Source organism: Centroberyx affinis, unplaced genomic scaffold, assembly GCF_046629955.1.
Source record: "Centroberyx affinis isolate AG114_WGS23_722 - 3 ecotype Tasmania unplaced genomic scaffold, CSIRO-AGI_Caff_v1 ptg001641l_1, whole genome shotgun sequence".
NCBI lineage: Eukaryota > Metazoa > Chordata > Actinopteri > Beryciformes > Berycidae > Centroberyx > Centroberyx affinis.
Genome location: NW_027280075.1, coordinates 301011 through 327346, shown reverse-complemented (window position 1 = coordinate 327346; position 26336 = coordinate 301011). Strand labels below are relative to the sequence as shown.

The 26336-nt window shown below is 42.2% G+C and overlaps 1 protein-coding gene across 1 annotated transcript in view; it reads right to left on the bottom strand.

Annotated features, from left to right (window-relative positions):
• The window catches only part of tet2 (tet methylcytosine dioxygenase 2), a 33957-nt gene extending 7986 nt beyond the window's left edge, over positions 1-25971 (bottom strand). The window contains exons 1-3 of the mRNA XM_071528240.1: positions 25655-25971; positions 24036-24066; positions 57-3152 (exon numbers count right to left, since the gene is read on the bottom strand). Coding sequence (XP_071384341.1) covers positions 57-3108 — 3052 coding nt within the window. The 5' untranslated portion in view covers positions 3109-3152; positions 24036-24066; positions 25655-25971. The remainder of the gene's footprint in view (positions 1-56; positions 3153-24035; positions 24067-25654) is intronic.
• Between the last annotated feature and the right edge of the window lie 365 nt (positions 25972-26336).

The following is a 26336-nucleotide window of genomic DNA, read 5'->3' as shown; positions in this document are numbered from 1 at the left end:
AACATCCATGCACCAAGATATCAGCCATATTCTAAAACTAACATCATGGGACTCACCAACACAGTGGCAGGATGCGATGTCATACTGCGTTTTGATGGGAGTATCCAGTAGGTTCTTTATGGGGGTATCCAATAGCTTCATAGGAGACTCCATAAAGCTCTGGAGGAGAGGTTCCTTCTTAGGGGTGAAGTCAGGAGGTCTTTTAAGAGCTACAGCAGCAGAGGCAGCCCCCAGTGATTCCCCTCCACCCAGGTCAGTGTTGGTTGAAAGTATTGTGACAGGCCCTGACGACTCCACCTTGACTTTATGAGCAGAATTGATGGCAAGGGACTTCTTCTCAAACACAGGCGAAAGCTGATACTGCCTCAGGCTTTGTTCCATAGTGGCCAGGATGCTCCCCTGCCTCTTGCTTTGCTCACATATAGACGGTAGTTGTTCCTGCTTGACCTGCATTCCACCCATGCCTATCTCTCGCCCCTGTAACTGCTGCTGCTCCTGCTGCTGTAATCCAGGTGGCTCAAATCCAGCTCCGTTCTCCATTTTAAGGGCTCTCAGGCCATGTTTGGAGTCGCTCGGGCTCTGAGGAGGATGAGGGGGGCCTTGGCGCTCCTGTCTTTGTAACAGATGCATCCGGAGGGCTGCATGCCTCTGATAGTCTCCGTGGGGACCCGCGGGTGCCAGAGGTAGTCGGGGTCCCCTCTGGAACTGGGCACACGATGCCTGCTGCTGCTGTTCACCTTTAAGATACATCTGTGCTGATACCTGTTGGTTTAACGCACCTTGCGGTAAGTGAGGTTGTGACTGTGTTGGGGTCTGGGGGAAGTCCATGTGGTTGGGCTGGTGGCAGTGGTTGGTAGGCTGTTGTGGTGGAAATTGCTTGAGGTTATTGCTGCCTGAGTTCGGAGCATACTGCCTCTGATGTTGCTGCTGTTGCATCTCTGTTGTGTTATTGTAACTGAATGTTGCATGGTCACTGTGCTGGACGTGTTGGTTGTTGGATTGAGCAGGGTTGTTTCTCATAGGCTGGTTGGGTTGGAGCTGCTGCTGACCTGGCAGAGGCTGACTGTGGGGTCTGTAGTTGGGAGACTTCAGCTGCTGCACTTCAAACTGTGGTGGGTGGGACAGTGGACGTTGTTTTTGAAGTTGATGTTGCTGCTGTTGCTGCTGTTGCTGCTGTTGATGATGTGGTTGACAGTGCTGTTGTTGCTGTGGTGGTAAAAATCCAGGTGACAGTATTTCCTCCAGGTCTGGGTCGCCTTCACATAAGTGCTCTGGCTGTATGTGGGTGCGATAGCGGCTATCTGCCTGCTGCTTTTGGGGGAGGTTGCACTGCTCTGACATTTTCTGGGGTACAGGCTGCTGCATTGGAGGTGCTTTAGAATTCGATTGCTGCCACTCAGGGGCAGTGTTGTGCTGGGCTGAAGCGCAATGTGATTGGGCTGGCAGACAGTCCTGCTGTTGCTGCTGGAAGCCGTTAGACCGTGGGCTGCTATCTGTGAAACCTCCCTGTGTCTGGAATCTTTGCACTGGGTTTGGTTCCAACATCTGGCCATGAGCCTGGGGGTTAGCTGTCTGCTGCTCTGACTGAGGTCTAGGAGGGAAGCCCCTCCACATGTCCTGCTCTTGTGCCTGGGACGACGGGCCACTGGGGGGCCGCTGCTGGGAATGGGGGGAGTTCAGATCTATCCAGCCCCTCTGGTGGGGAGTAGAGCACGGTAAGTTGGCTCTCTGCTGAGACGTGCTATCCATCCCGTTCTCTAACCCAGCATGATGTGGCTGTTGGAGACCAGCTCCACCATGCTGGGTCAGAGAGGCAGGTCCCATGGAGCCCACACTGTCAGCTCCACATGAGTTCCCAGTATGTTGTTGAAAGGGCTGGGGCTGAATCCCATACTGGAGGGCCCTGTCAGTGCCGTGGTGCTGATTTTGACCAGACCCAGGTTCCTCACTTTGCCCCATCTTCTGTAGCCCAGGGTTGGGAAAGGGTCCAAACCCGCCTCCCTCTGCTGCCTGGAGAGGAGCATTGTGCTCCAGGAAGGAGTTCTGGTTAAACTCCTGGTTGGGTTTCCCGTACATGCCTTGGGAGTTTGAGTCTTCTGGATAACACTCTGGACCATTTTGATGCTGCTGTGAGCTGTTGGCAGTATTTGCAGATGGGGCCATGCCAGGCAGCTGACCTAGAGAGAGCTCGCGCTCCTGACCAGAGTAAGATGGCTGCTGCTGCTGCTGCTGCTGCTGCTGTTGTTGCTGCTGGTGGTCTGCTCCATAATTGTTGGAGTATCCATTCACCATATAGGGGGCAGAGTTATAACTGTTGCTGCTTTCAGTATTGTGGGATGCCCCAGGCTGCTGTTGCTCTGAGGCAGGCATCTGAGCTGAAGTGGGCAAACCTGAGGTTAGAGAGGGGGGTTGAGCACCTTGACTGGGCAGCTTATTTCCCAGTGAACCATTGACAGCATCTGGCTGTGACCCAGATGTTTGTGGTGCAATGGACACTTGCTCAGGGTAATACTGAGACAAGGTTTTCTCTAAAAGATCACCTGGAGTGTCTTCCATGGTTGTGGGGGATTCTACAGCACCGTTTGGAATTGAAACTTGTTTATTCCTTGAAAGACAGAAGATATCCCCGTTTGGGAAATTACAGTTCCTCTTGTCTAGTTTAATCTCTTTCTGTGGGGCATCACAGTCAAACTCTGTTGCCTTTGTCAGCTCAGGAAAGTCGTCTACCAAACTGGAGCTCATGTCGTCATTTCCTTTCAACTCAGAATCCACTCTGAGTTTCTTGGGCTGGTGAACCAGTAAGGACTGGTCAGTGAGCGCATGCTTCATCTCCCCGTTCATCATGTAGGATCCTTGATCAAACAGCCCTTGCACTGAAGCAGGGCTGTTGCAGTTCTCCCTGTGCCTCTTCATGGAGTTGACCCCTGCGCTGGGCTTGTAATGGTTCCAGTTCTCGTTCCCAGTGATCTGCAGAGAAGCTCCCTCTGAAGACTGGCTTCCATTCTGGAGTTTGGTGGCAGCAATCCGGTTGTTTGGGTTGTGAGCTGTGCCAAATTGTGCTAATATTAGACTTTCTTCCGTCTCATGTCTGGCCTTTTCTGTTTCCATCTGGCCTGCTCTGAGTCCATCCACAGGGCTGCCCTCTGTCCGTCCTGCAGAGCAGAAAGAGGGAGAGAACTATTTGGTTACTGTTTATTAAATATATCATCGTTTGGCCTATAATAAACAATATGTTTTGTAACATGATGATATCTCACAGTAGAGCCAACATGATGAGAGCCATTTGATGGATGCACATAAACTGGCTGTGGAATAGAAGTAATCCCTAATACATTCAATTGAAAAATATCAAAAATAGGACTACTTGTTATAGCATTCTCTCAGCAGCGTTATATTTTCAAATACAATAATAAGCACAGTGTAATACAAACTGCTGCACTGATGGGAAATTTTAACTAGAGCCATAGAAGTGAGTGTGGGAAGGGTCAGTACAGTAATGTGTTAACACTTGGGCCTGAATGTGAATCAGCTGGCAACATGATCCTGTCACAGAATTAGATTCACCCCAACCTCGTCCCCCACCCACTCACAGCCCGGGTCGCAAGTAGGAAGAGAGAGAGGAGATAAGAACACAGACCAGAGGTTATCCCAGGACAACGTGAGCGGACAGTAGGGTGTTCGCATTTAATATACACGGCATGAAATTAGTGTGCTCTACCATGTTTGCACTGGGCAAAGACATCAAAATAAATGTAGATCAGTGCTATTACAGGGGCTAGATATCCTGACAGAAGTAACATGACATTTGTCATTTTGTAGTCACTTTTTTCAGTACCACCTTACAGTACCATGAGTGCATATAATTTTGATATGCATTGTGACATTGAAACATGGGCCTTTCTCTACAAAATCTACAAAATGCAGTAACAGGGCAATTGCCTACTATGCCCAAAATGCCCAATTTTGCACGTGACAAAATAACAAGGAAAATGCTGATTGTGCCCTTTTAAGCAAACCCTATGACTGCCAAATTGTCATCAACCAATTGGTGCCCAGTTTAGTACTATAATAGACTCTTTCTCAGGCAAACACTGAGGGAAAACATGGCTAAGTTATGCACATTCCCCACTCCTTGCTTTCCCCTTTGCTCCCCCAATATCAATAGGACATTAGCAACTATTTCAAATATTAAGACTAGAAACATGCTCTAAATAAAAAAAAAAAAAAGAGGGCAGTGGCAGCATTCTTTGCGTTCTCAGCATATTTAAAACACACACAACCCATAAGGCAGCTGTGTTTGGCACTTTTCTTCTTTCACATGTAGGGAAGAGAGAGGACACATGGCTTTTGTCAACATGCATACCAACAGCTCCTTGCTTCTTTTTAGACATATACATCAAACAATGGCATGTGTTCAGATCCATTGGCTAGACACTGACCTCATTCCATTTCACTGGGTTGAACTGGGGTGTACAGATTTACTTGCAGCACAGGGTAAAATGAATTGCATTGTAATTTCTAATGGGGTGCAAATTTGACTTTAAGGTTTTGACATTCCTTTTATATGAGCTAGATTTTAGGCAAAACCTATTTTCATTATGGCATAGCTATTTTTTTCTGAATTTGATTATTGTTAATTAGTTGTCACATCAAAAGAATTAACAGAACATAATCAACAAAACATTAGTCTGGCTGAGAGAAGGAGGGATAATGCAAGGTTAACGTCCCAGATGGTAGATGGGAGGAGGAGTTGGCTGCTTGTCAGCTGTTCAGAGGTGGCATTCCTCCCCTTCTATACCATTTTAATGTCAAATATGCAAACACAATTCAGCTCCAAAGTGTGAGGCTCTTGTTATCAGCATTATGATCTTAACATGATTGAGTTATAATGGGTATTTAAGATTAACCCTACCACTAGTTTACCACTGACTTAATTAATCATCACAATAGCGCTAGGACTGCGTTAGGCGTTAGGTCAAACTCTGTTTAACTCTTTCTAGGGTAAATGTTACTTGTTGGTGGAGTTGTTTGCAAGGACAAGCTTATATTATTGTCAAACAGAGTTTGATAATAATATGTGAGTGAATATTTTCATGTTGTAAGCTTCATGTTCATGTTGTAAGTTTCTCTGCTTGCTTTCAGCTGGGCATTAAATCTAACATTTTACTGTACTACATATTATCAGCTTAGGAACCATCAACACTGTCTATTTTTGTGCATTAGGAATTATAAAGAAGGCAAATGTAGCTAACAGAACTTGTATTCCAACTTGAAAAGCTAGCTTTTCATTTCTAACATCAGGGGGCAGTACAGGTAGGCTAGCAATAAAGGTTTTATGATGCAGAGAAGACCTTCTACAGAGAGTAAAGGAGCGTACAGCAAGCTTTCAGTTTTTTGCCTCCCCTGCCCCCTCCTGCCTGGAGCAAATAGATTCCAGTGATTCCAGCAGTCCATTGATTTCTGTCTGCCACCCTCAATTATTAATGCATGTCACATCCGCAGCATCTGCAAAACAATTGCGGTGCACAGGCACAAAGAAGAGCCGCAGTCTAATCCATCATAATTATGAGCAACTCCTCTGCAGATGCTAAAGGAATGGGCAGCTGAGGAGCTCCAAGAAGGGCCCAGAGTCTATGTAAGTCCTTAAAAGAAGGAAAAGGTGGCACTCCTTTGATCAAAACTGTCTCCTCAAATCTTCATTGCACAAATCTTTTGTTCACATTTTTTTTTTAAACAATCTGGCCACAACAATCAGTAAAAGAGTCAATGTTGGGCCATTAACTAAGGCTGGCTGACAGCAGAGAGAAATGACATCCCATATGTACATTCATGGTTGTCAGGAGAGGAGGGGTGTTCAGGTTTTACAAAGCCTGTGGCTTGAGTTCAGTTGGCTTCAATTTGCCCTCAATTAAATCTGCATCCAAGATTGTAGGTCATGGGCTCATCATGCCATTTGTGTGTGTGTTTTCATATCATGTGTCTTGATCTGCTTACTGTTGATTCACACAGTCTCCACTCTCCTCACCTACTTAAAAAAAATAGAAAACACACTGATGCAGATTGCTCTTTGGCCAGTGGCAGTCAATAGTATAGGAAATAGAGACGGCCATCTTTTCAAACACGCTGTGCTTGGCTCTGAATATGTTTTTCATTTTTTTGTCCATATACTTCAAAAAGCATCCTACAGCAGTGCCTACTCTTCTACTACTACTACTACTACTACTACTCTACTACTCTACTCTGCTCTGAATACTCATAGGAACTTGAAGGGTTTGGGTTGGTTTTGGATCTACAAGACCCTTTTTGAATGTAATCTAAAAACATAATAGCTAGGTAAGTAGCGATTTTTTTTCAAAATTTTGTTTTATAACCTAATCATCTAATGTTTTTGAACCGTAAGCATATGTAGCAAATGTTAAACTTGTGCCATACAAGACTGAAATTTCTCTCAAGAAACGTAAGCCACAACTGTTAATTTTTTCACCTTTGCTTGCAGCTAGTTTTTGGGTTTAGCAGCCTCAGTTTTCAATTTTTATTATATAATGATGATTTAATTGTCCATAGCTAACCTCATCTAAAGCTAGGCTGTTCGCTAACATAAGGCAAATAATAGGAAGATCCTAATTAACTTGTGACTGAGCTCTGTGAGATTTTACAAAATATTATTGCATTTAGGTTGGAGAATGTAAATTAATGGTCAGAGGTACTATCAGTGTTCAGCACCTCTAAAGTTACTTGCTTTAGTTATAAGTGAAGGGACAGGCTTCAAATAGTCTTCTGTAAATGCTTTGCCACAGTATGTTGGCGTGACTGCAAACTGTAAACAGCAGTGTAAGTAAATTTGTTCATCAAGTCAGATTAGGCTTGACTTTTTCAAGTTTTTTTTATGGTTCTCCAAGACTTGGGTCAATATATTATACAAGGATCTGGATATCATGCGCATGTAAATGAATACATTGAAACAATAACTCGCCCTGATTTCTGTTCTTGGAAAGCTGTCAAAATTGAAGTCAGCAAAACTCTCTGTATGTACTTATAACAAGTAAATAATGTCCTTTTGTCCATGGAGCTCTGAGTGAAGCCACAGGACACAACTGCAGAGCCGCTATGGTCAGATAAGAAAAACATGGCACCCAACCTTTGAAAACATAATTGGATCCAGCTTTAGATTCCCATGAAAGCCCTCCTGTTAATGTGAGCACACTGTAGGCTCACTATAGGCACTGACTGATGTTGAGGCGGGAAAAAGGAGAAAAAAAATTATAAATAGTTGAGGCAGTATGGTATGTTTCATTTGGCACAATAATGCTCCGTCATTGGGGCTGATTATCACATCTGGAACCCATTACAACTGCTGATGATACTGGCAGAAGAGCTGTCATCTTCAAACTACATCTATTATTCTAAGCCTGAGCACCTTTATTGAGGAATGAAAAAAACAGAGGAGGGGGATATGTTTGTATGTACAGTATCCATTTCAAACACAATAAGCATAGCCTAATGAAGCAAAAACAGCTATTGACCACATGGATAGATTAACCAAAGAATGTCTAACTAAAAAATTGGAAGGTTTAATAATGCTTTGCAATTTATGGAAAAATCTCTTAGGATGTAGTAGATTTTAATAAAAGTGGATTAGATTTGAGTGTAGAAATGCCTAATATACAACAGATTCAACTACACACATGAAATGTATTCCATCTGTGTGGGTAGACTGGAGACTGGGCTAGTTTGCACGAGTTTCTTTGAAGGACTTTAAATGGAGCACCTGCTGCGCCGACTGACATGAATACTGGGTGAAAACTTCATTCATCTTCCGACTTAAAACTTAATTTCAACTGCTTTTCAGAAAGTTACTCATTTCATAAAGTAATTCAAGACCTCAGAACCTCACTCACTTTACAAGGGATTGTTTATAATCAGTTTCCTCAATTTCCTTAACTTTTACACAACGTCCCAACTGACCACGTGGGACATGAATCAGCTTAAAAAGTCTTCACTCTGTGGCTCAGCCTACGCTGTCTGGACCGAGATGATCATGGGAAACTGTCAGGCCCAGCTCCGGCCAGGCAGCGCTGGCTGGTTGACATAACGATCTCCTCCCCTGTGTCAATCACCCCTCCAGGACATTAGCAGCCCTCCAGACCCCCGGTGTTAGAGTGCTAAATCTCCCACTAACGAGCCAAGCTGTTACAAGGGTGTCTGGGAGCTCCTCTCGTTGTCACAACAGAGCCAGCGCAGCCTGTGGCAGCCAGCTGCCTGTTAGCAGGTGGGAGAGAGAAGCAGCACACCGAAGACAATGGGGAACTCTCAGGTCAATGGCTGAGGAAAAGGGACTTAAAGGTGTCATAAAGGTGAACCTAGAAGTGAACTATTGTATGTGTCTACTGATTTAGGGTTATTAGTCATGAGGATGGTTTATGGAAGATTTATTAGAAATTTAGACATTTTTTAAGGCAGTCTAGATGTATGGTATTGCTTTCAGCATTAACTGCAAAGTAAAAAAAAAAGATCACATACATAGAATGCTTTTGTTCATGATTGATGAACTAAATGGTGACTGTGATATTAAAAGCACAAGATAAGCCTAAAAGACAATTTGGAAGGCAATGACGAAAGAATATTTAACTTCATAGATAAATATCTAGTATCATATATAGTATTATACTATACTATATTTAATATATAGTATAGTATAATATCAAGTCAGTAACTTTTCAGAAAACCTAGCAGAAACTATTATAATTATTAAAATAAAAAGAAAGAGTGTACAGTATGTGAGGCAAAGTAGACCAATGTTACAGCTCTTCCATTAAGAGTTTTTAAAGGGCTATTCTGTAATTCTGACCGCCATCGACAGTGTGTTGGAACATAATGATAGACGCAATGCTGGACTACCTGATTGGTTGTACTCAGACGGTATTATTGGACCCAGACGATGATGGGTCTCATGAGCAGCTTGGGCAACAAGTTGCAGAGATAATCTCCCTTTTGCTGCTGTCAGACAGTGGAGGATGTACAGTAGCACAGCAGGATCCCACCGCTGGCATCGTAATAAGAAGTGACACTGAGCCTCTTTATGTTTTTGTTAAAATTTAAATGTGTTATTTCCAAAAATGAGTGCGAAAAAAACATGTGGGAGTTATGAAACATGCATACAGCTCCTTTGATGAATAGCAAATGGCCTTAGCATTCAGAAGGCGTCTTCGTCTACACAACATCACAATCGGATGTCCTCACACATGGCAGATCTACTAATTTTACAATGTGCTATACTATATGATCTGTTAAAGTGAATGCTGTAGAGTGGTTGGTTGGTTGCAAACTGTGTAGCTTTTATGCAGGAAATGAAGAGGGTGAAAATGATAGGCAGTCATTATGATTAGCCTTATACTGCACTATGTTCTTTTTCTTTTTTCATGTAGGACATCAACAGCTTAATCAATCTTTCTCAATATTGATGCTGCAGTTTGACTGAGAAGAATGACAGTTTGCTGCTATTAACAATGTAGATAACAAATAAAAAAGTTAGTGCAAATTTATGTCTAACAGTGAGCACTACTAGGAATAAAAAAAATCTTTGATGAAAGCCAGAAATTTAATCGGTGCATATGCATGGTTTTTGCAGTCGGCTCTTTGCTCAGTCAGAGAACATCACTTCAATAATTAAACTCAGTTTGGGTTCTAAAGGAACTGAGCATAAGGGAATGAATAAAATAAATGCTTGTATCTTTTCAAACACTTCTACATATACAGTATTTGATCCCTAAAAACATAACAATGAGGTAAGTTGCTATTTCCCAACCCCATGTGACTGGCTCTTTGTTTTGTCTGCCCCTCAGTGGAGTCTGTAAATCAGTAACCAAGTCATGAGGTGAACATTAGTGCTAAGCTGCTTTCAGTGCAGCTCCAGTCCTATGGGACACACCAGAGTTTACAGAGGACCGAGCCGAGCCAAGCAGCTTGTCACAGTTGGATACACCCACACTGACAACAAAAAAAAATCTTTGCAAGCCCAGAACAAAGCCAGAGATCCCAGCTGAGTGTGTGCGTGCATGTACGCCTACAAACATACAAACACACGCACACCAATTACGCAATGTTGTAAGCATAACTTTGACTTGTGCTTGCTTCGAGACAATTGGAGTATTGGCCGCATCCTGTTGATTCTTTATTAAAAGTGTGATTCACATGGAGATCTATTTTTTGCCCTGGAATTAGAGCACTAAACTAAACCAGAGGCACAGTTTTGCAGTGGCTTCAGTCTAGATGCCTGCTGGAACTTATAATGCTTGTGTCTTTGATCTATTTTTGATTTCCCTTGTAGTGGCTAATGTCCACCAGGGAAAATAGTGCTGTTTGTTTCAGTTTATGAGATGACTCAACTTGCTTTGCTTGAACTGAATTCCCAATGACGGTCCCTCTCCCTCCAGAAGTGAGTGCCTTTGTCTCTATATAGTGTTGTTGTTGCTGCTGTGTTTGGTTTCCGGATCCCTCCCTCTCCCACAGCCTCTCCTCCAATCTTCTGCCCTGTAATTACGCTCCAGGTTCCTCTCTACTTCTGGCTGCCCTTCATCTACTTCCCTCCTCTTCGGTCTATCATCTCGCAGGTGATTGGCCCGTGCAGTTATGAACCTGTCTGTTAAGTGCTATTGTAGAAACCCGGACAGACGTTGCCTATAGGTATTGCCTCTATAGCTATGTATTTGCTGGCATTTATAGATGGTCAGTTGGTTTAGTGCTTTGAAGCCTGGGGGCAAGGGTGGGCTCTTGGACACAGTGTGACCAGTGTTGTAAAACAATGGAGACAGTTTGCACAAGAGTCATTTAAGGGCAATGGCTAATGCACATGACTGTAGAGCCACATTTAAAAATGACCGTTCACTGTTTTGATTTGAACATTGCTGTGTTTTACCGTGGCAAAGAGTACACTTATATTTTGTCTGTCCATCATTTTGCCGATACTGGAGTATAAACTCTTGAAGCACAGCTCCAAGCCACTTGGTGCTTTGGATATTTAGCCTTATTTCCTCCACCAGCATGATACTTTCTCCCCACAACACTGAAGTGCAGCAAAGTTCAATGCACAGGACTCACACTGTGTTTTTGTTATCCCCAAAGAGAGCCAGTGAAATACGAGAGCTGCCTTAGTGGACGGGGTCTATTTGGCGTGACTTGGCAGCCGTATGTGACATTCACCAATAACGACAGCTGCTGGGAGAGTGAGGTCTCGGCAGTCTCAGGTTGAGACCTGGCTAGCGCGGGTATACAGCCCTGCTGTTGAAGAGAGGGGAAGACATGGAGCGGCCCTGTAAATCAAATGCACACTTGCTGAAACACATTTCGAGTCCCAGGAATAAGCTGTTATCTCAAGTGTACATTTCCCCTTCCTTCACTCAATAGGCCCATTTGTATTTTCCTGTAGAACGATAAGAACATGGAGCATGTGCCCAGAGACTGTAAATTTTGAAAGAGTGCAGTGCCATTTTAGTAAATGCTGCACCTAATCAGCTGGATCATATCAAAGTCTGGTAACTAAGAAGAAAGTTCAGAGTAGCTTTTCTTGTCTTCTTCTTGCCTAGACCTCAACAAAGAAGTAAATCATTATAATGCCAGTTTTGTCTTTCATCCCACAGAGAGAAACTTTAAACATCGTGTGAATAAACAGCACTGGAAATGAAGTCACAAGGCAGACAAGTGATCAGCCATGTGGGTAATTTAAAAGCTGTGTAGACATCACTCCCTATAGGCTGTTCATTATAACCTGTGAATTTATGTTTATTTAAAGATAGGTACCACAGTTTTGTGGGACCACATTACTGCAGAGCAATGGAGGCAAAAAAAAACATACACACAAAAGACGACATAGAAGAGAGCTGGAAATAATAGAGCTTAAACTAAGTCTGTATTTATTACATAGCTTTTGATAAGGAATGTTATGTTGTATGAAAAGAACTGTAAAAGCCACAGCGGCTGTGTATATGCTGACAGGCTGGAGTTAGATATTTTTCAGGCTGCACACACCAGAGCCGAAGCTCTTGAGTGAAACCTCATCCTTAGCTACCCTACCAGTGTAATTGGGTCAGATGACTAGCATGCTACAGTGGTTTAAATCCCTCCCATAAATATAGAGCTAGACTCGCTGCTCTGCAATCCTGATGGCCTCTGAAAGGATTTTCACAACATTGCACTCCAACTGACCATCCCCATGTAAACAACAATAACGTAGGCTAAATAACAGCACTGGCCAGAAGCTGTCAAAGATCATTTTTAAATCTGTAAAGGCTGAATTGCCACTATGGCCATCTTTCTACACAGTATTAGTCATGCATCACATAACCTGGAATTAGTCATGCACATGCAAGATTTATAATGGCGAATGGCTCTGAATTAAGAATTCACATGTTACTGTTATGGGTCCAATTTTTGTTGTCATATCAATAGACAGCCTGGAGTTACTTCACTGACAAAGAACAGAATACTGCCTTTGTGGATTCACATTTGCCAGAGCTAAATACCTCAAAATTTATTGCAGTAATGCTATAAGGAATATACCTTCAAAGCAATGCTTGATAATCCCTTTAAGGTACAGACATTTTAAATGATTCATGATATATGGTTGGTATATGGACTGAGGATTTGACTAGTGCAGAGGATTTTTGAAAACATGATGGTGGTTGACTTTAGCCTGAAAGGTCAATTCAGTCTTAGAATGAGTCTAGTCCGAACCCTCCATGTGAAATGTTGTACTCGTAGCATGTGTTGTTACTGCAGGTCGTTATTGTAAAAGAGAATGTGTTCTCAATAACCTACCTGGTAAAATAAAGGAAATAAATAAATAAATAATTACTGGTTGTCAAGCATTATGGGAGATGTTCATTCATGCACTGCGTCTCACTGGGTCTCTCAATAAACCACCTCACACTTGTGATTTGTGTCACATGGCACACACAAGCAGTGCTTATAATGCATCTCAGATGGTTGCTCATGTCTTCCCTCTCTTTCTTTCTATCTGTCTGAACATATGACATTCTCCACATTACCCTGGCTTAGCAACAAAAGGCCCATGTGTCTGCAGTTATTTATATAGATAATCCAAATTTATGTGCTAACTAGATTATTGCAACATTTCCTCACAATTCCTGCAACTCATTGCAGTGTTGTTGCATTTAAAAACCTAGGCAACATGTGGGATCTATGCTCAGATAGCATATAGCACTCCATTCTATAGATTTTAAGAGAAAATATTGAGAACCCTCACAATACAGCAAAAATGTAGATGAAGGTAGACCACAAATTGGTCAAAGCTCCTCAAGCCATCCTCGATTCTCTCAGAAACTTCTGCCCTCTCACTAGAAAGCTCAAAAAAGCAAACCCTGCTGGTATTCATTGTACTTTTTTGCTCTCTAGGCCCACATGTCTAAGTGATCAGGTATTGTTTAACCTCTACCAAGACTCCTACTCAATAAGAACTCAGAATAACGAAGACATTTTTACAAATGTGCCTCAAGCTATATTCATACTACCCTTCACAATTCTTTCCCCAGGCATGCCTTAAAGTGGCGACGTTTATATTAGACCCATTCCCAAAGAAAATCCCTGAGGACAACCATTTTTCCCCTCAAGCTGCTGGCTGCCATTTCTTAAATTAGGTGGGCCACAGGGTTTGGCTGATTCCTATCTTTTGTGGGCTGGTAATTGTCTCTTCCTTCTTGACATTTCACAGTTTCTCATGTATCTACATCAGCATATGAATAGAGGAGAAAGGGAAAGTTTGGAAATGCGGACCTAATTAGTGTTTACTGCAACTTATTGTGTGGGCAGGGGGTCACCTTTTCATGCTCTCCAAGACTGAATGTGAAGTCATTTTGAAATGTAATGTTGTTACTCTATTTCAGACAGTGAATGTTCCAACATCAAAGAGTGAATCCAGTTAAAGATCTGTTGATATAAAGCATGTTCTGGCCCTGATTAATGGTTGATCCTTCTGCCTCACAGTTGGGGCAAATACAGCAGAATGAGATCAGCATAGCCTCTGTTTTACATTACGATGTGGGAATAGGGAGATCTTCAAAAGTTTTAAGATTCAAAGACCTTAGTTCCTGCATTCTGGTGACTTTTCCAGTATAAATTAACAATGTAAATTCACTTACATTTACATTTTACATCTATTTACATTTTTTTAATTTAATTTACATACAGGACTATAGGCTCTAATGCCTGGCCATCCTGCAATTATTTGTTGTAGATTAATGTGTATAGTGCTTAGCAGCCTGGAGTACCATGCTTCAAGGAGTGTATGTCTGTACTGGACCTGTGGGCGTATTTCTTTATCTTCTAATTCTCCATCTCTTTTTCGTGGTATTCACACATTTGGCTCCAACTACCACTGAGCTAATAACTTCACCATCAACACTCATTTTTGGTGTAACGTATTTTGTTGACTGTTCATAAACAGCAGTGATAGTTGAGGGCCTTGATTTTTTGTGTTACTGTTTATAACAAATATAGTAAATGAGTAGATATTGAAACTTGATCAAAATATGTAAGATGAGACAATAGGAAAACATAGGGAGAGGAGTTATGAAAATCAGGAGTCTCCCAGGAAATTTTAGGTTTGTTAACAGCAATTCAGATATTTGAGGTATGACGTGCTAAGTTAGTGCTGGGACTCTGGACAATTTAGGTGGCACTGATAACAGCATTGGGGAGGGAGTCTGACGTAGCTACAGCACCCTACAACCCAAAGATATTGCTTTGGTGTCAGGTGAAACTGCAGTTTCCTGTTGATGACTGCACTGTGGCCTAATCACTAGATTGTGACATAATGGCTGCGTCACATGACAGCATGAAGCAACAGATCACAGACTTTCTTCCCTCTTCTGGCCCTTCTTCTTCCTCGTTGGCTGACCAAAAAGAATGCAACACTGCAGGCAGAACCAACTTGCTGAGGAAGCTAATGCTGATGACCTTCTAGGTGCCTCTCCCTCCATTAAATGTGACATGAAAATCTCCTTTCATTTTAAACTGATGCAATGTATTACTGACATATACATTATCTGACAATCCTGCATTCACATATTCTATCTTTTCTAAGTTCTTGGTTGATTTTCAGTGTCTAAATAGAAATACAAATGCATATACAATACAATACAAATGAATGTGATTCTAAATCGTCTTAATTTTCTTCTTTGGGTCTGAGGACTAGATTAATAGATTACCTCAACCCGCAGAGGATATACACTTCTGTTTGTAATTTCATCCCAAGAGAGCCTCCTCCCCCTCCACCAGAAGAAGGGATCTGCACAATCCACATTGTTCTTTATGTTTAATGCAAGACAGATGTGGCCGAGTGGTGGAGATTCCCACTGAAGTCCCTGTGCTCCCACATCACTTCATCTCATTACCTTCCTTTATTGTGCTTTGACATCTATTCAGCACCATTTAATCAACTGAATTTGTTTTCTATTAATGGATAACATTCAAGTGTCTAAGTAGGTAGAAATGTACTGTACAAATGGCCCATCAGTATCAGTTTGGTTGATCTTTTGGGAATATGGATTAAATATGCAATAGCTGGTGTTCAAACTAATAATATTTAATCAGTTCTACTAAAATGTACGACAGGATGTTAGGGAAACTGGCCTCAGAAAAGCAGTGACTCCTTCAGCATGGCACAGGGCAGGTTCTAATGAAAAAGGTCTTCAAAAATAAGTCTGTTAACTGAGCCTGTATATATCCTTGAGGGGAATACCACTCAGTTTTCAAAATCACATGTTATTCCTATGGCCAAGGGCTGCCAGGTGAACAGAGCCAAGCTAATCTGTGATCAGATCTGATCAGCCAAACAAGTAGATAGATCGGTGATGGTTCATAGATCAATAAGTGTGTCAGTGGTAAGAGGTTGCACCCCCTGCCCATTGGAATAAACAGGGATGATATAATGACAACTACAACAGCAGCTCCTTTCACCACATGGTTTACTTGGCAAGCTGAAAAACAACCTAAAAAGATCCAGCTGGAAAGTGAAGTTGAAACTATCTTGTCAAATGGAGGAATTAATTTGCACACAAGCAAGACTGGAATGATGCAATCACAGTTAGACACAGCAGGAAGAAGTGCAGCACCTACAGTATTTTGGTAAAATGAACAGAATAGACTCAACAAGAGGCGTTCCAGTCAGCAAAATCAGCATTTTGATATTGGGATATATTGTAGGCAGGCGAGGTCACAAGACAAAAAGGTCATGGATGACTTTGTCGAGACACAAACAAACCTTGGTGGAAGAAATCAACACCCTTGAATATGCAGACATTGGTAGTGGAACCAAAATGTCAGGTGGAAGTGATAAGATGTGCTTATAGCAGCATCTCACGCCATGCAGGGGAAACAGATAAAGAAAGCGAGTGAAGAGAGAGGAAAGATTAACTGGAACCAAAACCATAAACATAACCAAGTACACATAGTCACAGTAAAGATGAGTGAAAACACCAATCCAGGACTGTCTGGTCCTGCTGTTCAGGGTCCACTGGGCTTTGTCTTTGTGTTATGGGAGGGTGCTATGGATGAGTCCTATGGAAGGAGCCACAAGGTGCTATTCTGGGGAATTTGGGTGTCAATGATTTGTGGCAATGTTAAGGACTCAGGGATTTGTGGTCAGGCCTTCAAGACAGTTTCAGAAACACTCAAGGACAGTAGCTCAGCTTCTGAATGGGATTGGATTGTTTCATGGAACCTACATTATCAAGTCCATGCTTTTTGTTTTTCTTTCATTTTACATTGCTTGTTTTTTGGTTGTTGGTTGGTTTTGTTAAGCCTGCTTTACAGAGGCCAGGTTGAAATGCATAAAGTTTTTACTTGGAATGAGTCATGGATCTGTGGCCTTTAGAGCAATGTTGATTTTAAAGTTGATGTTGACGTGATTTTGGTGTTGAGGTTGTTGAAGTAGATACTGGTGTTCAAGCTATTGATCTCAAATTGTATTATATTGTTAATATAATTGATGTTGAAAATATTGCTTGTTGTGGTGTTTTAAGATGTGTGGTGTTGTTAAATGTCGGATCAGTGCCAAATGTGAGAATAAAGTAGGTCGAGCATCATGTCAGTGGCAAATGTGAGACGTGACAATAGCTTAGTTTTGTCAGATGACTTTTCGCATGACACAGATCTGAATAATAACCTGTTTAACTGCTTTTGTTCTAGGTGACATGCCCTTCCTCTCCAAATTTCTCATACAACTTGTTCAGCAGGTATTATGGGTCAACAGCAACCACATCACACACACATTGTTACAAATCATTATGCTACCATATGCTACTACTGCACTTCAAGTCAGTCTTATATTCAGCATTTTAGATTTATTTCTAACAATGCAGCCTACATTTCAAAGTATCATGTAAAACTGCACAATACTATATTTATATATATTATCTTTAGTTATAACAGAGAATTAGCTTAACCTTATGATTTGACTCATACTGAAACCAGCCAAGCAACTGCTGACACCACGCCTCTGTCAAAGAGTCATGATGAGAAAGACAAAAACCATGTCAGTAGAACTGAGCTATTTCCATTCATGTCAATGTAAATTGACTGTTTCCCAGAATAGGTAAATCCTGATAGCAGAAAATAGTTGATCATTAGTCTAGACCAATTCGTAGACATGTCATGTTTTGGTTTTTCCCTATTGAGCCAGCAGAACCTGAGAAAACCAAGAACACTGTACCATGGGTGAGTGCAAAGCTTGTACAGAGAGTCTAAACCTATCTCTCTGTGCCTCCAAGCTGCATCACATGCAGGCTCTAATTAAGAAGTGGGCTCTTGAGCGCACAAAACACACAGAAACCCAATAACCTGCCCCCAACCCCTCACAATGCTGCACTTTTCCTTCCTAGCTGCCTGTCTCCTTCCTACCAACCCTTTGTCTATGCAACAGTCAATATATCTGACTAACTTGATGAACTGTGCGCAGTGCAAAGTTAATTTCTTTCAGAGTGCATGGTAGCCATGGCAACCATCTTATTAGCGCTCCAAAGCCCATCTGGTCTAAACATTACCCCAGCACGGCTGACTGGAGAATAGGCTGCTTTGCCGTGGTGTGCACATGTGCTTTACGCATTGATCCTGCCAGTAAATCAATAGTGCCACATATTCAGAAACCTACATTTGCACTTGTGCAGATCAACACCTTTGAAATTGCATTTTAGAAACGTTGTGAGCTGTAAAACCTGAAATAATACATTTCTGTATCCCACTTACTGAAGTTGGTTGCCCAATTCAAACTGTTCTTTACAGTTACTATGCTAAATCTGTATTCTGTTAAATGTGCCTCTCAGATAGAGCCTTAGCAAGAAAGATACTGTAAGTGTTTTCAATTGAAGTAGTGATATATGGAGTTGAATACTTTTCCCTGACCTTTTTCTTCCTCATGACAATTTTCCCCACTAATACATTCTGGCATGAGATGGAAAATGCACACATCAAGCCAACTGATGAGCCAACTCCTATCCCCATGTTTCTTCAATTCCCTGTTAGCCTGCAGGTCTTGGCATGTGCTTAGCTCACAGGCACATTTATTTAGCAAATATTTCCTTTCTGTTTGCATGATCCAAATCCAAACCAGCATCCAATTAAACAGGAAGCGGAGGTGAACAGTAAACAGAGCAAAGGGAAACATTATTGTAAGAGGGGAAATTAAAACATGGCACACACAGATGGCAGTGGAGGAATTCTTAATGGACTCAATACCAGGACAGATCTCAGTGACATGGAAGATGAAGCTAACCCAAGGAGCCAGAAGAGGAGGGCGGCTTGTTGTGATCAAAAGGAAGTCAAGCTTGTTCATCTGGTTTCCTTTCCTCTTCTATTCTAAAAATGTAAAATCAAAGATCGACTGCAGAGCCAAAGATAACAATGAATGAGAAATATTTCCAATGTGCTCTTTTGTCATCTGGATAGAGAATGTGCTGATATTCTTTCCCTCATTGGTTTCCAAGCAGCCTGACCTAAGCCACTGTTGCTAAGCTCTTTCCCTCTTTCCCTCCACTGAGTGGGAAGCACGTGACTCTCATTGAATAGAGATCACAAATCCTTCTGAGGGATATTTTCTGTGATTCATGGCTTCCATGGAAGGGCATCTAGACCCCTCACAGCATCTCACGCCCCTCAGCAATTCATCAGCCATGCATCCATTTTTCTATGATGAGGACCATTTCTCAAACATGGTCTGAATATTGTTTTAGTGATCACTTAGACAAATTATGTTTTTCAAATACAGGAGAGAATCATCAATCATGTTCCACTATGTAACAGACTGGTGCTTTTCTGCACAAAAACTGTTATTCTGTCTTCTGTGAAACCCGCCACATCTGTATGACTGTCATCTGAGTAGATACGGTTTGATTACAGGTATCACTGTAGTGGGATCATGTCAGATCGCTGCATATCATTTCATCCACGACTCTCTTTCCATTCAGAAGCCAGTGCTGCAATCGGACTTTGAAAATTCCCCAATGTAAATACGTTCATGGGCGCAAAACAAACGCATTGTCATTATTAAGGAGTAAAGCTCAGAAAGACACCAGCTGCTGCACCAGTACATTCCACAGAGGAAACCTAATATTGAGCCTGGGCCACTTGAAGCCTTCAGAAGTAGTTAGTGATGTCATTCAAAGCCTTTGGTAGGGTTACGCTTCTAAATGACATTCAGGGCCAGCTGTCTTTCTTTGTGCTCCTTGTGTAGACAACGGGGGGCCATAGGGCCTAACCTTTTCAGTGACAGCTCCTAGGAGCAAACCGGCTATATCTGACAGCCATTTTAGAGCAGGCCAAACAGCCATCAGAGGCAGTTGTTTAGATCGGCGTGGTGCCCTTTGAGATTCCACTATCATGCGGGAGCTTTGCAGATCATGTGACAGAGGCATTAGTTATGGAAATTCCTTTTCGGATCTTGACCTAAATTAGCCCAGCTTTATTTTGATCAAAAGATGCATTGTGACAAGCCGCATAAGAAAGGCTATCGTCCTCCTCTTTTGGTCCTAAAAGGAAAATTTGCCAGTTAACCTCTCTCTCTAGGATTAGACCGCTGAAGAAGCTTCCTCGTGTCCACAGACTTAATTTAACCGGAACCGACTGACCTCTTTACATTTTGACAGAGTTTGACTGTGCGTGTCAGACCCTAGGTTGAGGTTAGGTCACTTATTAGGCTTGCAAGGCATCTTGATGGCCTGTGAGTGTGCAAGTATGCTACCTGTCCACATATTGTCACACCTATATGTTGCAAGCCACATCTTGCCTAGGGTCACAAACAGGGAGGAGGCATCTTCCACCCTCCATCATGACAACGCCAGCATTTGTGTCTGCATACTTTCATACTCCCCTTCTCATTTAGTAACCTCCTCTTACATTTTTCTTATACATAAATTCACAACAGAGAATTTTTAGTTCTAGCATTGGGGAAAAGGTGCACTAAGTTCACTGGTCAAACCAAGTTTTCTCAACAAATAAACCTTAGTTCAGAGATCCCCCAGATTTTGGAAAGACCACATTTACACTTCCTCATACCAAGTCCATCACATCAAAGGAGCGCAATGCAAACCAACTTGAAAGATGTGTCCTTGTGGACCAAAACAGGCCTTCAGTTATGTCTGTGCACATACAAGTCGAGTTTAAGCGTTGACACACTGCATGAAATCTTGCAAATATTGCAAGTTTGTTTCCAAGTCTTTAAATTTAAAAGGAGTTGATGAGATCATCTGACGTGTGAAGATAGTAGGCGTGTACATTCGTTCCATGAACACTGATCTGATCTTTGTCCAAACTTTGAACTGAATACCGCATCATATTACAGTAAAACTGAAAGTTTGGCACTATCGAGGCCTTCACCGGCTCAGGAGGCCATGCACTGTCAGAGCGGCGGTAACCTAGAAAGCCGTTTGCCATCAGTGTCGCCACGTTCTGAACTACAGACGCTTGCCTTTGCCTTTTCATTGTTTTCTCACTTTTCACTTCTAGCGGCAGCGCCAGCGACAACGACATTCAAATAGATTGCCCGAGCGTAGCGGGAACGGCCGAGCGAGAGGCGGGAAGAGATGCTATTCGCTTTGGGATGGTTACGTAACATCTCACTTGCCTCTCTCGCTGCGGAATGCCAGGATAGTGTTTGTAAACAGAGCGGCCATGTGCGTGTGCTCACGTGGAGGAAGCTTTTGAGTCTCTGCCCTCGCCGGCTCACCCCTGAGGTAAACCCTGACATCGATACATGCTCGCAGGGCCAGCAACGTTCCCTCCGGCCCAGTGCCACTCAAACAGAGCCTTATCACTCCCAGGCCATAATTACACCTCAGCCCGGCGAAGGCAGGGCCTCCTCGAAAAGGATCCCCAGGATGTGTCGTTGGGATTCGCCATGTATCCGGTGTAGTAATTATTGATAATAGACATGTTTTTGCGACTCAGACTCATAAAAAGATTATTACTATTACACAGTTCCAGCGATGACTAACAAACAGGGCCTTTCCACTCTCCCTATCTCGCCATAATTACACCATAGTCTCGCTATAGCAAGACAAGGCCTCCTTGGAGAGGAACGCCAGCATTTGTATTTGGGATTTGCAATGGATCTTGTGTGGTGATTAGGGTTAGAGTTTTGTGATTCAGACTCATAAAGAGGACATCATTATTAAATTTAAGAGAAGACAAGCACAGATCTTTCTTGAAACCGCAATGTTTCCCAATATTTCCAGCGCCATACATAGCAATGAGTGATTCACAATTGAAAAGATCTCTTGATTAACATTCTGCAGCCATTTCAAAATGTATCAGCACATAAAGCATGGATAATCTGTCAATAAATGGTAAAAGTCAAACCTTGTTTATGCAAAACTATCAGGAATGAGGGACATTTGAAAGACTGAAAGGTTTGTCAAACAGAGCCATCTGAAAGACTGAAATGTCTTTCAAATGACCATGTTTTGCAAAATTGCCTGTGCTGCTAAGTTGCAGTTTGCTTTTAACTGCATGCACCAACAAGAAAATTCCCACAATTGTGCACAACTGATGGTCAGTTCAGTGCAAATGTCTGAAATGTGTATAAATCAAGGTCTACTTTATGGCACTAAGATTCCAGTGCAGTACTACCTGATTGTGGTCCGCTGCCTCTCTCTCTATGGAAAAACAACCCCCAATAGCAGACAAGAGAGAAATCAATATTGCAGAGATCAATACGACCCTCAGTATCTCGCCATTTTGTCTCAGGAAAATAGTGAAGCCAAGGCCAGCCAGCATGCAAAGGTAGTACAATCTAAAATGTCCAACCTACCACTGGACCTGCTCCACTGTGTCACTTCTGCAGCAGCCCCAGGGTGGAAATATGATGCGTGGGCTGGACAGAGAGGGTCAGGGGTTAGGGCTTGGGTATTGTAAGTGGACAGCATTGTTGTGGAATGCTATGGCAACTGGACATTCTTCCCGAAGGTGATATTGTCTTTTACCCTGGGAGTGACATAAAGGGGACTTACGGCCATGACGAAGGAGCAACCCAACCGCACGGCTTTATCTGTGGGTGTGGATGGATGAGAGCAGCTATGTCCATGTGATTGATCTATCTGGCCCTTCCCCCACTCTACTCCCTACAGACCTATTGAAGGTCTGCTGCCTTTTCAGTGCTGACGTAACAGCTGCCATGCAGGGGCTCAGGGAAGCACTTCCAGTAGCAATATGTGTTTTTTAGTTTATGTTGTGATGTTATAACGTGGAGCTATACTGCAGGTCAGGATTAAGCATTTTGAAATCCTGTTTTACAAAGCAACTGAATGCAAAAGAGAACAAAAACTGTACTTCCACACCTTGACAACCATTAATAATATGCATTAGTTAGCAAGCAAGAAATGGTTTAGGTACAATCCCTCCAAACTGAGCTGATCACATTATATTAGTGTGGAATGTGATGTTTCATGCGCAAATGGAAAAGAAAAAATCAAATAAAACCCACAGTACACAAGAGCAGAGATACAAAACACCCTCCTTATTGACTTTTTAGTTTGATCCGTCCAAAGAAGCTTTTCACGTATCTCTTGGGTTGGGTAAGAAAAAAATCAAACTGGTATTTGATTTTTTGACCTAACCTGGTTTTTCCGCATTAACATGTGTCTACATTAACAGAAGTTAGTCAGAATGGAGCAATGAAAAAAAAAGTCTGGGTCACCTGATCTCAGGCAGTCATAACACACTTTATATGAAGACTATGGAACACGCCCCTGCTTACGCACTTGTGTTGACACTACACAGTCACTGACCATGCTTGCCATATCAAAACAGAGCCATGCCATCGCCTCAGTGGAACACATACACCGCCATTGTTGTGTCCAAAGCTCTTGACAGCTCGCTGGGAATAAAAACTGGACTGACCCTCTTCTAGTACAAGCACAGAATATTTTAGTTGAGAGTGTAGTGTGGAGGCTACATGCTCTGCAAAATCCACCACAAAAATGCAGCGGGTAAACAGAAACGCTTAAAACAGATGTATAATTAAAAAGGGAAAAGTGCGATATTGGTTATTAGAGGCCAGTGTTCCCCTCTGTCTTCCTCACATAAGATTAGGTTAGCTCCGTGTTTGTCCTCCAGTCAGTTGTCAAGCAACTGACTTTTATTTTGTTACGCTGCCTCGCCAACTTCAATATGACACAGTCTTAACTTAGCAGTAGTTTTAAGTTTAAGACGAATCATAATTTAAGCGGTGATAAAACATAAACTGAATTCCTACATTGTTCATGCATTAGCATTATTTATTAGGCTACGTTGTTTATTTGCATCACCCAATTATGGGTCACTTATGCTCCCCCTTGCAGGCAGGCCTTATTTTGCATTTCACCCTAGGCCAAACTGGAGTAATGTAGCAACTGCTGTCAGTGGAATACACAAGTCAAATACACAAACCTGGGGGAGATAGTGATGTTCCACTGGGTGATTATAATGTTAATCTTAATATAGCATTTAGTGAATTCAGCCTAGATAACAGGAAAAACATAATGGCCAATTACCTATTTGTTAGTCCAGGTGAGGCATGTGGTCCTGTTGGGGAGATAAAACAAATTTGATAAAGCTACTATGTCCGATTCGTTGTTATTTTAGATGTTGTGCATGTTGTGCACTATACTAATTCTGAAAAATAAGCCCGCCAACCTAATCACTATCTATCTCACAGGCTACCACTTCATTAATTTATTATAATTCAACTATCCTCGCAGGTATTAGGTCACCATGCTGTTGTTCTACATCTATTCTAATGATAATGAATACAGAACAACACACATTATTTACAATGTCAAGAAAATATAAATGTGTATTTTCTCTGTCTCTCTCTCTCTCTCTCTCTCTCTCTCTCTCTCTCTCTCTCTCTCTTTCACATACACACACAAACATACACACAGATACACACAAACAAACAAACAAACAAACACACACACAAACACACACACATTTATCTTTGTATCATCAGTAATCTGTTTGCAAATAGTAATAGTTCTGTTCTCAAAATATTTCACTATAATTTAAGAAATACAACAGTCTGCATATTATTCACTGGTATTAACAGTATATAGAACCTTGTCCTGTTACTAATGGTTTAGGAAGGCTGGCCAACTTCTTGCAGAAAGAGGATATTTGTTTGTGCTGTCTGGTAATAATCCCTTGTTTAGCCTCCAGTAAAAAAAATAAAACCTGCTCCAGAATTGCCATTCTTGTTCCCCCAGCTAATGGTGCGGTAGGATTGAGTTTCATTTCCTTTAGAGCTTTCTGACCTTGTCTGCCTTCACTACACTCTGCCACCACAATTCTCTTCTCTTTTGCCTCTCCTTGGGACTGTGCTTGCTTTTGTGTCTGCTTGTCATTCAGTGGTGAATGCAATGAAAGCTGATTCACAGAGATGCACAGAGCCAGAAGCTATCCCTGCTCCACTGCTATTCACTATGCACTTACTGCTGAACAGGTCCAGGTAGACTTTTACTCTTCTACCTACAGTCTCCCCTATTGAACAGCATAAACACATAAACACATACACAACCATGGAGCTCAAAATGAAAGAATAGGGAAGGTAAAGCTGCCTGCATCATGAACATAGGCTATTTCTTGAAAAATAAAAACAGCCCCTAATGGCTGTTAATTACAGATAAATGTTTAAAATGTGTTTCCCCTCCACAAATGTACTTATACAAAAACACACTCTTAATACACACTTAAAGACACATTTAGCCATAATTGGATGGTGAAAAATGCAAGGGTGAAATGTTAAGGGAAAAAATGAGAGCATTACACAAGCATTTGTAATAATGCTTCAAGAAAAAAAGTCCTGAACAAGCAGTGTAAGGATACCATTTTCTACTGAAGATGAATTCAAAAGCAGTAAGAGTGTTCACTGAATACAGAAGTCACACAGGAAACACAGAGGATATCTTTCTGTTTCAACTGGCAAAAAAAGAAAGAAAATCGTCAGCCATGTTGGAGTAGCTTTATCTAATATCCCCTCCTTATTATGTTGGCTCTTGCTCTTACGGTGGGGGACATTTGCAACGCTTCGTCTGACACAAAACCACCAAAAATACACCCAAGGTTAAAGGGGAAAAGGGCAGGCAGAGTATAAACGCGCCGAGCAAATTCTCACCTCTTTTTATGTCCCTCCACTTTGTAGAAATTCCAACAAACCGTCTGGATCTCCTCTTTAACAAATCCTAAAGGGCAGCCATCTTGCCTCCTTCTGTTCTTCTATGAAACAGACTATCCTCCACATCAATATTCATGGAAACCAGTCTGACGTCGGCTCTCATCATCAGGAGAAGCCCGGGTGTCGCTGTTGGCCGGCCTGAGAAGTGCACACATATGTGACTCTGGTGTAAGGCAGCAGAGGCACGCCGAGCGGACAAGATGTGCGTGCGGGTCAGGGGGAAGAGCCTTGCTTTGCTGGCAAACTCAAATAATCACAAAATCACTTTCCTGCTGAGTCCTTCCCACACAAAGGGCCAGGTTTTCTTCTCCCCCCTCCCCTCTTCCCTTCCCTCTTTTTTTTTTTCTTCTTCCCTCAGCCGCACACAATAGTGCACACTATGATGGCTGCCCTGAAGCACTGGAGTGGATTCAGTCAGCAGGACAGGACTCCACCCCCCGGTTCACTTTTAAACTGAATATCGCACTGGGCTCAACTGTCTGACTGGGGAAAGAGGAGAGGACACCCCCTCCACCCCCTCCACCCCCTCCTTCTATTCTCAGACAGGAAGGCAAGTGACTTAGGGTTTTCTTTTTTTCCCTCCCTTTTCTCTCGCTCTCTCTCGACTTCCTTTTCTCTCAAG